At 49.3% G+C, this 14,396-nt stretch overlaps 5 protein-coding genes and 1 non-coding gene across 6 annotated transcripts; 4 read left to right on the top strand and 2 right to left on the bottom strand.

Moving 5' to 3' along the window:
• Positions 1–91: 91 nt before the first annotated feature.
• Positions 92–2,589, top strand: clf1 (putative cell cycle control protein (Cwf4)). Its single transcript, XM_067619789.1, has 2 exons — positions 92–2,068; positions 2,125–2,589. Exons 1-2 carry the CDS (start codon positions 284–286, stop codon positions 2,371–2,373), a joined length of 2,034 nt encoding a protein of 677 aa, XP_067481192.1. The 5' UTR covers positions 92–283; the 3' UTR covers positions 2,374–2,589.
• Positions 2,590–2,634: 45 nt separating this feature from the next.
• Positions 2,635–2,707, top strand: ASPBRDRAFT_t120. Its single transcript has one exon. It is a non-coding gene; the product is annotated as a tRNA-Phe (tRNA).
• Positions 2,702–4,516, bottom strand: ASPBRDRAFT_206103 (uncharacterized protein). The gene is made up of 3 exons (XM_067621765.1): positions 4,411–4,516; positions 3,835–4,342; positions 2,702–3,757 (listed from the first exon to the last, which is right to left on the bottom strand). Exons 1-3 carry the CDS (start codon positions 4,432–4,434, stop codon positions 2,901–2,903), a joined length of 1,389 nt encoding a protein of 462 aa, XP_067481191.1. The 5' UTR covers positions 4,435–4,516; the 3' UTR covers positions 2,702–2,900.
• A 617-nt stretch (positions 4,517–5,133) lies between these two features.
• ASPBRDRAFT_523627 (Hsp70 family protein) lies at positions 5,134–7,659 on the top strand. The gene is made up of 5 exons (XM_067626892.1): positions 5,134–5,309; positions 5,370–5,911; positions 5,978–6,022; positions 6,079–6,148; positions 6,204–7,659. Exons 1-5 carry the CDS (start codon positions 5,252–5,254, stop codon positions 7,223–7,225), a joined length of 1,737 nt encoding a protein of 578 aa, XP_067481190.1. The 5' UTR covers positions 5,134–5,251; the 3' UTR covers positions 7,226–7,659.
• Positions 7,660–9,659: 2,000 nt separating this feature from the next.
• On the bottom strand, positions 9,660–11,381 carry ASPBRDRAFT_523597 (uncharacterized protein). The gene is made up of 3 exons (XM_067626891.1): positions 11,184–11,381; positions 10,493–11,090; positions 9,660–10,425 (listed from the first exon to the last, which is right to left on the bottom strand). Exons 1-3 carry the CDS (start codon positions 11,202–11,204, stop codon positions 9,839–9,841), a joined length of 1,206 nt encoding a protein of 401 aa, XP_067481189.1. The 5' UTR covers positions 11,205–11,381; the 3' UTR covers positions 9,660–9,838.
• A 321-nt stretch (positions 11,382–11,702) lies between these two features.
• Positions 11,703–14,139, top strand: ASPBRDRAFT_41710 (Hsp70 family protein). Its single transcript, XM_067624631.1, has 9 exons — positions 11,703–11,952; positions 12,009–12,544; positions 12,607–12,651; positions 12,705–12,777; positions 12,835–13,178; positions 13,232–13,338; positions 13,387–13,570; positions 13,645–13,753; positions 13,815–14,139. Exons 1-9 carry the CDS (start codon positions 11,895–11,897, stop codon positions 14,036–14,038), a joined length of 1,680 nt encoding a protein of 559 aa, XP_067481188.1. The 5' UTR covers positions 11,703–11,894; the 3' UTR covers positions 14,039–14,139.
• Positions 14,140–14,396: the final 257 nt, after the last annotated feature.

Below are 14,396 nucleotides of genomic sequence, written 5' to 3'. Positions count from 1 at the left end.
GGAGCTGAGTCAGCAACGCGGTGGCTGGGGGTGGCGCGACGGACCAACACCGCAGCTCGTCTGACTTTGGATCGCAGCATCCATTCGGAATCTGGAAACAGCATCAACCTCGACTACCGCCCGGTAGCCAGCACAACGCCATTGATTCGGGGTCTTTGACCGTGTTCTCAGTCGAGCCATACTTATTTCAGCCCTACGTACGCGCCAGCACCCTCGGAGACTTTGTCCGGTTTGATCTATACCTCATTTATTGATCGATTTTCGTCGCATAAACTACACCACGATGGAGGCGTCACGCGGCCCTCCCAGGGTCAAGAACAAGGCCGCGGCGCCCGTCCAGATCTCAGCGGAGCAGCTGCTTCGCGAGGCCGTGGACCGGCAGGAGCCTGCATTGCAGGCGCCGACGCAGCGCTTTGCCGACCTGGAAGAACTGCACGAATACCAGGGTCGCAAGCGAAAAGAGTTCGAAGACTATGTGCGTCGCAACCGAATCAACATGAACAACTGGATGCGCTATGCCGCGTGGGAGCTGGAGCAAAAGGAGTTCCGCCGGGCGCGTTCGATCTTTGAACGGGCGCTGGACGTCAGCCCGACCTCAGTGGTTCTATGGATTCGGTACATTGAGTCGGAGATGCGGAATCGCAACATCAACCATGCTAGGAACTTGCTCGACCGTGCGGTGACGATCTTGCCCCGGGTGGATAAGCTGTGGTACAAGTATGTCTACATGGAGGAGACGCTGGGCAACATTGCGGGCACACGGCAGGTCTTTGAGCGGTGGATGTCTTGGGAGCCGGAGGAGGGAGCTTGGAGCGCCTACATCAAGCTGGAAAAGCGGTACAATGAGTTCGAGAGGGCGCGCGCGATCTTCCAGCGGTTCACCATTGTCCACCCCGAACCACGCAATTGGATCAAGTGGGCTCGGTTTGAAGAGGAGTATGGAACGAGCGATCTCGTGCGGGAGGTATATGGAATGGCGATTGAGACGCTGGGCGAGGATTTTATGGACGAGAAGCTCTTCATCGGCTATGCCAAGTTCGAGGCGAAGTTGAAGGAGTATGAGCGTGCTCGGGCGATTTACAAATATGCTTTAGATCGACTTCCTCGCTCCAAGTCCATGGCTCTTCACAAGTCCTATACGACATTCGAGAAACAATACGGTGACCGGGAAGGTGTTGAGGACGTGATTCTGTCAAAGCGCAGAGTCCAATACGAGGAGCAACTGAAAGAGAACTCGCGGAACTACGACATATGGTTCGACTTTGCCCGGCTCGAGGAGACCTCAGGCGACCCCGACCGAGTCCGCGACATTTACGAACGCGCGATTGCTCAGATACCACCATCGCAGGAGAAGCGGCACTGGAGACGGTATATCTACCTCTGGATATTCTACGCCATCTGGGAGGAATTGGAAGCCAAGGACGCCGAGCGTGCGCGCCAAATTTACAACGAGTGCCTCAAGTTGATCCCTCATAAAAAGTTCACCTTTGCCAAGATCTGGCTCATGAAGGCGCAGTTTGAGATCCGTCAGATGAATCTCCAAGCAGCCCGTAAGACGCTTGGCCAGGCCATCGGCATGTGCCCGAAGGATAAACTCTTTCGGGGATACATTGATCTAGAGCGTCAGCTGTTTGAGTTCGTGCGGTGCCGGACGCTGTTCGAAAAGCAGATCGAGTGGAATCCTTCCAACAGCCAGTCGTGGATTAAGTATGCCGAGTTGGAGCGCGGGCTGGATGACACCGACCGCGCACGAGCCATCTATGAGCTTGGAATCGACCAGCAAACTCTCGATATGCCCGAGTTAGTCTGGAAATCTTACATCGACTTTGAGGAGTACGAGGGCGAATACGACCGGGTCCGCCAGCTCTACGAGCGTCTCCTGGAGAAGACAGATCACGTCAAGGTGTGGATCAACTATGCCCGCTTCGAGATCAACGTCCCCGACGAGGAAGAAGAGGAAGAGGAGGAGGAAGAGGAGCGGCCGATCAGCGAAGATGCCAAGCGTCGTGCTCGGGCCGTTTTCGAGCGAGCTCACAAGGTGTTCAAGGAGAAGGAGCTCAAGGAAGAGGTAAGCTGCACCCAACATTCCCTCTCTGACGTATCCCCTGACTAACCATGACACAGCGCGTGGAACTGCTCAATGCTTGGCGGTCGTTCGAGCACACGCACGGTTCACCAGAGGACATCAACAAGATCGAGAAACAGATGCCCCGGCGAGTCAAGAAGCGCCGCAAGTTGGACGACGACCGGTACGAGGAGTACATGGACTATGTATTCCCGGCGGACGACCAGTCGGCGGCGAATTTGTCGAAGCTGCTGCAAAGAGCTCACCAATGGAAGCAGCAACAGCAACAACAGGGGGATGGAGCATAGATGGATGTTCCAGCGTAATTTTATACATAGCTGGGGAGTTAATGGCATCACGAGATGTGTCCTGTCAGTAGTACTGCTCGTCACGCGTATGATTACCAATTCTGGCACTCTGTGGACTTCATCTTTCTAATAGTGACGCTTATGTAGTTAGCAGCAATAGTCAAGTGATACATGCACGTGATCTGGATACTGGTGTAATTAGCCTCTCATCAAAGCAAATTGCCTATAGTACCTAAAGAGTGTGCCTCTAAACAAGAACAAGGGACGATGGCGCATCTGGGAGCGCGTCAGACTGAAGATCTGGAGGTGGCCGGTTCAAGCCCGGCTCGTCCCATTACTTTTTTTTTTTTTTTTTCCTTTCTGGTCCTTCTTCCATTCAATTTCGCAAGCGAAGGAATTATCGCTGTCAGAATACAGGCAACAGTGGATAAAGTGGCATGCCATTCGATGATAACTATAAATAAAATACTCATTGCGAAAAAGTACCAGAATCAGAAAGCAGATTGCGCAACTCATCACTAAGCACATCATTTGGTAGTCTTTCTGTTTGCTCGACGCCCTCTCTTCTTCGCTTCAACTTTCTCTTCCGGTGGTTCATCCTCTGTTGCTGCTTCCTGCTGGACTGCCTTCTTTCTTGTTGTTCGCCTTGTTCCTCGTGCTCGCTTGGATGTCGTGTTCTCCAGCTCTTCTGAGTCTTTTTCATTGTGCTGCCTCACTGGGGCATTCTCGGCTTCCCTCTGTTGCTCCTCATATTGCTCCTTCCATTCTCTTTCTGCTTTCCCATATATAGCGTCCATTTTCGCCCCTTCCTCCTTTTTCCTTCTATACGCTTCCTCATCCTTAGCTTTCTGTTCCTTTCGTGACTTCTCACACTCCTCTTTTGTCCACTGGCCATCCTCAATCACCGCCACAGCTTGGGTCCATTCTTGCAGCTCACCTTCCGGGAATGCACCAATGCGCGACACTGCCGGCTGCATGATGAACAAGATGCGATGCCCGTCTAGTCTGGGCTGGTCTGGCCTGAGTCCATGAAGATACTCTGCAGTTACAAAGGGATCCCCTCTCCAGAACGAGGACCGGGGCAGTCGTGTGAGGTTTCGATAACTGCAGATCCCATGCGAATATCCAAGGCCGAACGCGAGCTTCTCGGCGTCCTCGTAGTATTCAACAAGACTTGCCTCCCGATCAGCGGTGTCTTCGCAGGCTCCAAGCAGCATTTGAAAGGGTGGATGTTCAAGCATTGCAGAAGCGAATGAGCGGGCAGCTTCCTCCCGTCGTCTCTTCGTACGCAGACCCAGCTCGGTGTTGTTGGCCTGGTCATCATTGGTAGAGTTCGCAAGACGAACAGTCTCGGCCTTCCAAAGGCTGGCAGACTTTGGGTTCACTATGCAATGACCGAGTCAATACGAGGACAAGGCGACTGTTGAAACCTAGATATGGTGAAGGAAATGGTAGACTCACCGATCAAAAACTGCTCATACAGATGCTGCAGGTGTTGTGCGAATGACAGCGAATGCTCCGTTCGAGGCTCCATGCCTACCAGGTCAGGCTTTCCCTCAAAGTACCAAAAAGGACTCTCGAAGAATTTGTCGATAATGTCCTTTACGATCATCGTTTGGGCGAGTGCAAGGGGCACTGAAGTACAAATTGGATAAGGCAGAGACTCTATAAAGGTATCCCAGTCCAAATCCTGTACGCAGTAGCCATTCAGGCTCTGAAGAATACTTTGTTTCTCCTTGGGAGAGTATTCTGCCAGCGCAGCCGTATCTCTTTTCACATACTTGTCGGCCCAATGTTTGGTGCGACAGAAGAGGGAGGGAAACGCCTCGTCATAGTTGATGGCAGGTTTTTCCCAGCCGTGTCCCCCAGAGGCTGCCAGCCACCACTTTTCTCGAAGGTCTCTGCTCATCTCATCTACCTTGGCCTGAAGTGCATCGAGAGTTTTGGAGGATGTTTCGGAGGATGATGCCTTAGAATGATGAGCAGGATCAGCCAGGGGCCGTGACGAATCTGGAAATCTGAGATCAAGATGCTTACCTTGACTTGCTTCCTCTTCCCCATTGTGCTGAGATGAAGATGAATTTTGGGCCGGAAGGGGTTCCTTTCTTAGAGCTGAGAGAGAAAAAGTGACAAAGAGAGAGAGAGAGAGAGAGAGAGAGAGAGAGAGAGAGAGAGAGAGAGAGAGAGAGAGTAGAACAAACGACACGGAGGGAGGGGAGAGACGGTGGTACTCAAAACAAGAACTCAGAGGGGAGGGGGGTTCCAACGGCAATGAAGTAGTTGGCTTTGATGGAACAGCCTCGTTGTCCGTGATGGGGAGCCGATGGCTTCCTTTGTTCTTTACCTTTTTACCATTTTCCCGTTCTCCTTTCCCTCTTCTCCTTTCCCTCTTCTCCTTTCCCTCTTCTCCTTTCTCCTTTTTCCTTTGCTTTCTTCTTCCTTCTCGCACTCCCCTTCTGAACCGCCTCACCTAGGCGTTCCTAAACGGGCCGTACGAGTGGGACAGCCTATGATGTCTCCGGATGCCTCTCACGAAATAGTACTTTCCGAGACAACGGAACCTAACTTAGGCCTATCAGCTCGCCGTCCGCCAGGGAGGCTTAGGCCTGGACTCTCATCGGGGGATGGAAAGCTGCAATGAGAGGGCCACTGTTGATGGATGGATTGAGAGGGGCCCGACAAACGGTTATCAACTGCCCAACAGTCTCTCTCCCCCTCATCCAATTTCTCGCGGTCTCTCCTCCATCTCCGCTATCACCATCTGTCTCTTACCCCCTCCCCGCCCCCCAACCTCCTTCATTCAATCCATCTGCTATCCATCCTTCGTCTCCGAATTCGTAACAACTGTGGTTTTGTTCTCCGCTCTTGACTCAATCAGATGAACCAGTACACCCAAACGATCGTGGTCGGCCTTGATGTTGGCATGACGTTTACCGGTGAGTGTCAGCTACATCTTAAGCTGGGGTTCGCGCAGCCACTGACTCGTCCGGTTATAGGCGTTGTCGTGGGCCGGCACAGTCCAGGACAACGCGTTCAGTTTGAGATCGTGTCTGCATGGCCGGGTCAAACTTCACTCAAGGTCCCCTCCACCATCAGCTATCCAGAAGACTCGGAACCTCTGTGGGGCTTCCAAGCACACGCATATTCCCCAACTTACGCGTGGTTCAAGCCCCTCCTCGATCCCACAACTCCCTACGATGACTTTCAAGAAATTGTCTCGTACGCGAAGTTTGCAGAGCTGAGATTGGTAACGCTAGCACCGGGTAAGGGACCTGGTGCAATGATCGGAGACTACCTCCGACAAGTATACCGTTTCGTTTTGAATTATCTGGGACTTGTCAACGCCAACCCCCATGAGATCCGGTTTCAGTTCTGCTTTTCCACCCCGGTAATCTGGGAAGAAAACGCCCAGCTGGCGATGCGGAGGGCCATCTGCGAAGCAGGCTTTGGAAATGCTTTCCCGGGCCATGTGAAGCTTTCTTCGGAATCTGAAGCTTCCGCCACATACTTCCTAGATCGAGAAGGTTCTGCTCTCAAGGTCAGTACTGTATTGTTAGAAACCCGAGGGGGCTGGGCTTGCTAACGATGAGAACCGACACAATAGGCCGGAGATGTGTTTTGTCTATGTGACTTAGGCGGATACACCATAGTGAGTACCTCTACAATAGAGATGATATCCAAGCTAGATTATTGACCATTAGCTAGGACTCAGCCACCTATCGTGTGTTCTCGCGTGAGCCAGCCTTGAGGCTCACTCAAATCACCAAATCCTGTGGTATGTGGAAACGACCCCCGCATTGTGCTATTCAACTCCACTAACATATCCACAGGCCTGAGATGCGGGGCGATAAAAGTCGTAGTCGGGTTCTTCGATTTGATGATAGACAGGTTCAAAGGGGACTTTGAGAGGGTGTTCAGACAAGAGGACGGTCTGACAAGTCAGTTCATGCAGGACTTCACGCAAATCAAAGAAAGATTCAATGGCTCCAACGTGGTACACAGGCTAAGGTTGGACTTGGGTGCTGTTGATTCAAAGTTCTATGACTCCCAAAAGATGGAAATCCTTCTATCTCTTGCAGATCTACAGCATATCTTTCAGCCTGTTATCAGCCAATCCTTAGACTTGATGAGCCGGCAGCTGAACGAAGCTGACCAAGAATGTCGACTGCGTGGAGAAGGCAGAACAACACACTTGGTTATCACTGGCGGGTTTGCAAATTCACCGTATGCCAAGGCTCATTATGAGGATTTCGCGGCCAAGCGGGGGGTTCAGCTAGTCATCCCCGAGAACCCGGCCATTGCAACAGCCTATGGCTCGGCCATTTCGGGCATTTACGATGTGACCTACACCCAAAAGAAATGCGCCCGTACCTACGGACTTCAGCATGATGACCTCATGCTGACCAAAAAGAGAGACAAGGAGCGAGGGATGAGCGAGCGGATAAAAGAGAGATCTAATGGTGTTATCGCCCCGATAACTTGGCTGTTTCGCAAGGGTAACATGTACGAGGAGAGTTTCAACTACACGCGTCGATTCGAGCTGTTACATTCAAGTGATCAAGCGTTGATCAAGACGATCACCGTTTATTCGGCTGATAGGAAAACGCCACCCACCAGTTGCGAGAAGGCCGACAAGTCTAAACTGACGCCCATTGACTACGTCAATCTCAATCTGTCTCCCATTCCTCTAGATGGCCACCCTCACCTCACTGACGCTGAGGGGAAAACATACTATCAGATTTACGTCGATGTGACGGCCATCCTTTGCCTCAAGAAAGGGGAATTGAATATCGAATGCCGGGTAAATGGGGTTCTTTGCGGCGATTGCCAGACCTTTCCAGTCTGGTCATAACATGCCCGCAAGGTAGCTGCTACTTACGCCAGGTCAGAGAAGCAACACGTCTTTCTGTCATGATTGGGGCGTAATGCTGCACCTAATTCTATTCCGCTTCATAGCAGCAGCTGGGAGACCTGACACTCATTTGGTCCCTTTCCCCTACTTTCGGTTTTCTTTAGTATATCCTACTATTTTGTTGTTCATTTCGGGATTCTTGGATTTCTTTCGCACATACACACACACACACACTCTCTCTCTCTCTCTCTCTCTCTCTCTCTCTCTCTCTCCGTTCTTCCTCCCTGGGTTCCAGTGTCTTCTTTTTCATCATGTCGACAAGTGTTCTGTTCATTTCCTTGTTGCTGCTTTCGCCTTTAGAATGTATATCAGGCTGCAAAATAATATGGGCGGGCGTTGTTAGGTGATAGTTCAAAGAGTAATTGCAATACCGTAGCCTTTAATCATGATAATTATCGTAGCAGACACATACCGGATTTCCCACCCGAGTCGGCCACCCTTGTAGTGCCATACAAAAAAACACCTCTTTTTTCTCAGAATAAATTCCCATCCATATAAGAGCTAGCAATCTATAATTAAATGTACATGTATTTAAGATAGCAAAAAATGTTTATCTAGATGTTTACTCAATTTTCTGATCACTTGTTAGGCTGATTCATTGGCCAGGGATGGTTATACTCTTTCCTAGGTACATCCAGCCCAATTTGAATGTGACGGAAGGGAAAAGGAAATAGAGAAAGGGGCGGGGGAAATCAGATAATATAACCTACTATTAGTAGAACTTGTACGACCTCTACCAGGCTTCTAAAGCCTTTGGTGAGTTGAGATCTACAAAAAAAAATACCATCTTTTGTATGTAGTAGTATATTATGGAACTCCCGCTACAAGGCCGGTGCTGAGAGAATCGGGCACCTCACATGATGACTACGTACCTATGGTGGTATCCTACCTAAGTCAGCAAAGGTTCATAAATAAGTGATACTCATTCTGAGCTGCCGAGCTCAGAATGCTAGTTTGTTTACCAGGTGGCCCGATGCAGGTTACTGGAAAATCTCAATCCTAAAGCGCACTACGAGTGGACAGCCCGGGGGACGCCGAAATAAGGTTTTCATACATTGCAGGACAGCGGGGGGCAAGGCACACTCCAAAGAAGTGAGTACTACTATAGATAGATATTAGGTAGATGTCATTCTTGGATTCCTTATTTTCGTTGGGCCCAGAAGCGGCCCAAATAGTAGACTTTCAGTCCGTAGGCAGCCTATTGATCTGAGATGAGTTGGCCCCGTCATGTGTTCTTTCTGCTTGTTTACTGCTTACCATCCTCTTTCCTCTTCCCCCCCCACTTCCTTTCCTTTATACTGATCTGACAATCTACTATCTATTATCTATTCTCCTCACTTGGCTCTCAAAAAAAGCCGTTTTCCAGTATAGGGGGGAAGTGTTTGGGGAGAGGAGGGGAAGAAAGCAAGCCAAGGTAGTTATTCTCATTTTGGATTTTAGATTCATCAACTGGCCCCGGTGGTGGTGGCTTACTCCATACACTCAGCACAGCCACCACCAGGGCCAGTTCAAGGTTACATTTGCCGTTAGTAGCAGCGTTCTCAAAGAGAGAGAGAAATAATGTTTGTGTGTGTGTGTGTGTGTGTGTGTGTGTGTGTGTATGTGCGTACACAACCAAATAGCAAAATCCACTGACCTCCTTCCCTCAACAGATCCTCACCCCAAAAAAACTCCCACACAATGGATCCTCCTCCCTCCCCCTCCCCCAAAAAACAGCTCGAGCATACTACGAAAGATCCCGAAACCTAATTTCTTATTGAGAACGGAGTAACTATTCGGAGAACTGCCACTCCGACCCATCATTAACTTCGGCATTTGATCACCACCAATCCAAGTTCTCCGGTGACACACTTCGGCCCGGATAGTAATTATATACTTTTTTTTTTGGCCTTGAACTCAGATGGAGAAATAAGGCCAGCAAGGCAGGAAATAAACTCCGAACCCATATATCGACCGACAAGGTTTATCGTGATGCACTAGTACTAGGAGTAAATTGATCGCGAGAGGCCAGAGTGCGTCGGGATTGATGCCCTCATTCTTTTTTTTTTTTTTCCCTTTTTTTCCCTCTCGCATACCTCATCCTGTGGCCCATTTAGTGCCCGTGGGGTGGAAGATCGGAAGGGAGAAAGGTGACTAGGTTTGGCGTCCTCTCCGACGCTCCATACGTAGGGATCTTTGTTTGGTAGGGAGATGCATGAGGGATGGGCCGAGTGGGTGAAGTGGCCTGCGAAATGGGAGGGTTTATATCCCAATTCTAGATGAGGTTGCACTCGGGGTGGTCTACTAAACAAACTTCGAGGAAACTAGCTGAATGAATGCATGATTCAAGAAACAGAGAGATAATGAACGAACTAAAACCTCATCTCTGTTGAGAGTGAAGTGAGATATCTAACCGAGAACAGTTGTAATGGACAGGAATGATGAATCCAGGAACAACAGATAGGAATGAATCACCGCATAAAACCAAATATTCGACAGCCCTGGAACACATATGAACAACACAATATGTAACGAAAAATACTACAGATGAAATCCCGAAATCTTCTCCCTTTCTTAGTCTTCTTCCTTCTCATCCTCTTCATCCGATTCTGTAGCAGGCTTGGGTCGATCACGCTCAAAATCTTCCTGAGTGTAGTCACCATGTTCCACCAATAGCTCGGCTTCACTCAAGATGGTCTCGTCCCTCATCAGAGTTGTTAGCTTTAGTATTATAGCCGGCCGAGTTATACCTATGATGCGACGGCCAGCCAATCTGGCATGGTCAGATTCTTCGAGGACAGCATGGAGGTTGTGGGCTATCGTTTCATTCGCTCTCCGATCGAAGGTAGTTCCAACACTCGCCAGTGTCTTATACAGACAATATCCATCGCTAGAGCCGAGGCTAATTGCTATCTTATCAGCAACCTCGCATATCTCTAGAAGGTTGTTATCTCGCTTCTTTGCTTCGTCGGACTTCACAGTCTTTAGTAGTCTTCGGAAGAAGGGGTCGGAAAGTAGGGTGGAGGCGAGCAAAGAGACAGCTTTTGTGCGATATTCCTTTGTTTGCTGACCGAGCTCGAGCTTGGGTGCTTGGGCGATCATGACCGAATTCGAGAGACGGACTGTTTCCCTTCTCCAACGGGAGGCTCTGAGGGGGTTTGCTGCAGCCCTGGTCAGCATGATTGCAACAGATGAGGATGATAGCAGCAGCTGGGAAGAAACTCTCACTTTCTAAGAATCGATGGTACAGATGTTGCAGGTTCTGTGCACAGGAGACAGAATTCGTTGCACTAGTCTGCTGATGAAACTCTTTTTCCTCAAGGTACCAGAATGGGTTGACAAAGAACTTATCCATGATATTCTTTGTCAAGATGGTTTGAGCGAGCACCTCTGACATATACAGGGAGAATGGGTAAGGAAGAGACTTCATCAGTGTATCCCATTCCAAATCTTGGACCCAATAGCCCTCTAGGCTACGAACAATGGCTTGTTTTTCCAGGACAGACAGTCCAGTGGTATCGGGCAGACCTTGCCGGGCATAACTTTGGCACCAATGCTCTATGCTATGCATAAAGCGACGGACCATCTCCCGGAACGCGGCGGGATCACGAAGTGGCCAAGCCCCCGCCCCGGTTTTAAGCATCTCCAACTGATCCATATACATGCCGACTTCAAGCCTAGCTTTTCCCTGAATAATGTCCAATTGTTCTCGGAGAAAGGCAACTTCGGCCTTGAGTGTTTGAACGTCCTCAGTCTGGGGTGAGCTTTCGTCTTCTGAGATATGACGGCCGGAGTTACTGTTGGTGTTGGCTGGGGAGGATGCCTCCTAGAAGGTTAGAGTGTCATTAGCGTGTGCCTCATGCCTTCATATCAGAATTTGAAATAGAGTCAGCAAGCCTGAGCCCGAATGGATTCTTACCTGGACAGAGTTCTCATCCATGTCGGCGTTTTCGGAACTGTGCAGAGGAAGCAAAGCTGAGAAAGGCAGTCGAATGAGAAAATAATAGAAAAGAAAGAGGTGCAGGAGGTGATGATGATGATGAAGAAGAAGAAGAAGAAGAAGAAGAGAAGAGAAGTAAGTGACTCGAGATGAGAAGGGGGTTAACAGGGACCAGTAGTTACAAAGAGGTCGAGTGGCTTTGTTTCCCGGTCTTCCCGTTGACAACAAACGCACGAGAAGCGGAGCATCTAGACCTGGGAGGTGTAACTTACACTCTCTTCCCGCCTATTCTCTCTAATTTCACTCTGCTTCCTCATTTCCCCTACACTGAGACAGTCGAGCAGGGACAGACCTATCAACTTTGGGAGATGGCCAGACTAGTGATCAGCCAGCCTCGTATCTCCCGGAACGGCCAGTATCTCCCTCCGAGACAATTTCCTCCTCCTCTCCTCAGAGAGCTAGCAGACGAACATGCGTGTCGGGCAGCATTGGACACATGGAAGGTTAATAAGGCGTATCTCTCCTTTTCCCCTCCCGCGATGCTTTTGACTGTCTGCGACACCTCAGTTTCCATTCCCCACCCCCGGGTCAAGGTTGCCTTTCTCCAATAATCTTTTCATTTCATTCAAAAATCATCACGGTGAATACACCAAGGTCAAGTAGCGAGTTCTGGGTAGTCATAGTCGCAGAATGCAACAAAGCAGGGGGACATTAGTCTGTGCTATTGACTATGGCACGACTGGTACCGGTGAGTTGATGGTTCCCACCTTCCATACACCATGCACGAGACTAATCGTACCCAAGCCGTTTCTTGGGGCTATAAAAATGACGCGCAAGACATAAAGCCAACCATTTATCAAGTGACAGAATGGCCAACTCAAACCGAGGCTAAACTGCCGTCGACAATGCAGTACCCAAATGGCTCGCACCCTCGATGGGGACTTGAGACTACCCCTGGGCTCGAAACATACAGGTGGACCAAGCTCCTTCTAGACCCAGACCTAGAGTCATCGGATTTCCGGGATGAAGAACTGGAAAGAATATCGGGACAACGACTCATGCGACTTCCAACCGGAAAGTCGGCTGTGCGTATCGTCGCCGACTACCTTGGCGCGATCCGTGAATACTTGGGAAAATCGTACATTTTTCGTCAACCGAATATCAGAAAGGAGTACTGGTTTTCTATTCCGGCGGGGTGGTCCAACGACGCACAGGTCCGGATGAGTGAGGCCATCCACCTGGCCGGGTTTGGTCATGAGGCACACGAGGAAGTTTGCTTTGTTACCGAGAGTGAGGCATCTGCGATATCCATTCTTGAAGCATCTACCGAAGAAAAAAAGGTTAGTACGAATGCATGATTGACCCTAGAATACCCTTGGCTAATGGGATTTCAAATCAATAGTTCGGGAGGACGTTTTGCGTATGCGATGTGGGCGGGGGAACGGTTGTGAGTAGAATAAGCGCCATTTATTCGACGTCTCAATCCTGACAAGAAGCTAGGACATTGCGTGTTATATGATTACGGATGTAACTGCAACCTCGTATTCGCTCACAGAACTGAGCAGCGCCATAGGTACAGAGCTCTGCCGTCGGTTTATATTCAAACGAAGATCTAATGCACCCACCATAGGCCCCAAATCTGGAAGTACCGTCATTGACAGAGAGTTCATGAAGCTCATGAGTCAACGCTTCAACGCCTCCTTCACAACGCCGTTCAATGACTCTTTGGATCAGAGGGAACGTCTTATGAACCACTTCAAAGAAACAAAGAAATTGTTCAACGGAGATGGAAGGAGCCATCGTCTTAGATACCAGATGACTTGTTTTGCGTCGCATTTGTATGATTCCACGAGTCGTCATATAATTCTGTCCGATAGCGATATCCGAGCGTTCTATGACCGCGTTGTCGGCCAAGTCGTCCATCATGTGAACAACCAGGTGGATAAAGCCACTCGCGGACACTTCAAAATTGACGTACGTCCATCTTCTTGTCGTTCTCCCTAATTCTGAGCTGACTGACTCTGCAGGAACTGTTGATGACCGGGGGGCTGATGCGCTCTAAATTTGCGCAAGATAAGTTCTCGCAGGGGTTCAAGGATGCAGGGTTTGCTAAAATCCGGTTTTCTGAAGAACCGTAAGTTTTAGAAATCTCAACATGCACTACATGCTGATCCAACGGCAGTGAACTATCCGCATCTGTCGGTGCCGCGCGCAAGGCCCTGAGTGGTATCGTCACCAAGAACCAGAAATGTAATAGGAGTTACTTCATCGAGTGCTCAGGATTACGGGAGGAGCCTGGCATATGCCTGCAAGCTTTCATTGATGAGCCCGATGTGCCCGCTAATCCCCATCAGATTTTGGTTAAGGTAAGTCATTTGAGGTCGAACTTCCCTCGTTTGCATTCAAGGTTACGAGATGCACTCCGCTAACTCCTCACCAGGGCCATGTCTACGAGGAAGATAGACCCTACCAGAGCGTGTTTCACCTTTATAGTCGCCCCGGGGAACCCCTCGTCAAAACATTCTCTCTGATAATGGGCGATGGCCAAAGTAAGCTGTGTCCTGCCTTGCTATCAAATATAGGACTGACTCTGACACCACGAAACTCTAGCCTCGCGTGTACTGGTCCGATTGAGCTGCAATTTGTCTGACATACCCACAAACGAACGTGCCCTACAATCTGCTGCTAGGGGCGGTGTATATTCACACCAACGTGTCTTCATCACCGCGACATTTCGTATGAAGGGGTACCTAGAAATAAAAGTCCATACTAAAAGTAAGGTCTTGGTCAAAAAAAGGGTACCTAGAATATGGAGCGAGCATGCTGCAAATTAAAAGGGAAGGTCCCTCGAATGTTCGCGGACATTATGGCATGGATAATCAGTATGTGTTGTTTGATATTAATGGTCTTTTTGCTGGAGGCGTCTTTTCATCGTGCTTCATTTCTTTATGTTTTGTTATTCCTTTTCTCCGATCGCAGTCTTTTTCTCTCTCACAGTGTGTCTCCCATCCTCTCCTCTCCCTCTCTAATAATATATATAGTATCATTTTCGGGATCCTTTGTTTCTCTTTCTCTTTTTTTTTTTTTTTTTTTTTTTGCTCATTTGTTTCTCTCACCTAATATTGTACCTAAATTGCCAATATGAATCATTTACTGCTGGGAAGTGATTAGCAAGCACTATGGAGCTATGAG

This window comes from Aspergillus brasiliensis, assembly GCF_001889945.1.
Source record: "Aspergillus brasiliensis CBS 101740 unplaced genomic scaffold ASPBRscaffold_4, whole genome shotgun sequence".
NCBI classification, from domain to species: Eukaryota; Fungi; Ascomycota; class Eurotiomycetes; order Eurotiales; family Aspergillaceae; genus Aspergillus; species Aspergillus brasiliensis.
The sequence above is the reverse complement of the archived record's forward strand: the minus strand, read 5'-3'. Positions and strand labels throughout refer to the sequence as shown.

Bases quoted from the DNA above. Each gene is read 5' to 3' on its own strand.
- ASPBRDRAFT_206103 (XM_067621765.1), bottom strand. From the start codon at position 4,434: ATGGGGAAGAGGAAGCAAGTCAAG. The intron at 4,343-4,410 runs GTAAGCATCTTG...CATCATTCTAAG, and splicing joins GGAAGAGGAAGCAAGTCAAG to GCATCATCCTCCGAAACATC. The intron at 3,758-3,834 runs GTGAGTCTACCA...GTCATTGCATAG, and splicing joins GTATGAGCAGTTTTTGATCG to TGAACCCAAAGTCTGCCAGC.
- ASPBRDRAFT_41710 (XM_067624631.1), top strand. From the start codon at position 11,895: ATGCAACAAAGCAGGGGGACATTAGTCTGTGCTATTGACTATGGCACG. The intron at 13,339-13,386 runs GTAAGTTTTAGA...ATCCAACGGCAG, and splicing joins ATCCGGTTTTCTGAAGAACC to TGAACTATCCGCATCTGTCG. The intron at 13,571-13,644 runs GTAAGTCATTTG...ACTCCTCACCAG, and splicing joins CCCATCAGATTTTGGTTAAG to GGCCATGTCTACGAGGAAGA.
- ASPBRDRAFT_523627 (XM_067626892.1), top strand. From the start codon at position 5,252: ATGAACCAGTACACCCAAACGATCGTGGTCGGCCTTGATGTTGGCATG. The intron at 5,310-5,369 runs GTGAGTGTCAGC...GTCCGGTTATAG, and splicing joins TGTTGGCATGACGTTTACCG to GCGTTGTCGTGGGCCGGCAC. The intron at 5,912-5,977 runs GTCAGTACTGTA...CCGACACAATAG, and splicing joins GAGAAGGTTCTGCTCTCAAG to GCCGGAGATGTGTTTTGTCT.
- clf1 (XM_067619789.1), top strand. From the start codon at position 284: ATGGAGGCGTCACGCGGCCCTCCCAGGGTCAAGAACAAGGCCGCGGCG. The intron at 2,069-2,124 runs GTAAGCTGCACC...ACCATGACACAG, and splicing joins AGAAGGAGCTCAAGGAAGAG to CGCGTGGAACTGCTCAATGC.
- ASPBRDRAFT_523597 (XM_067626891.1), bottom strand. From the start codon at position 11,204: ATGGATGAGAACTCTGTCCAG. The intron at 11,091-11,183 runs GTAAGAATCCAT...CTAACCTTCTAG, and splicing joins TGGATGAGAACTCTGTCCAG to GAGGCATCCTCCCCAGCCAA. The intron at 10,426-10,492 runs GTGAGAGTTTCT...CCAGGGCTGCAG, and splicing joins GTACCATCGATTCTTAGAAA to CAAACCCCCTCAGAGCCTCC.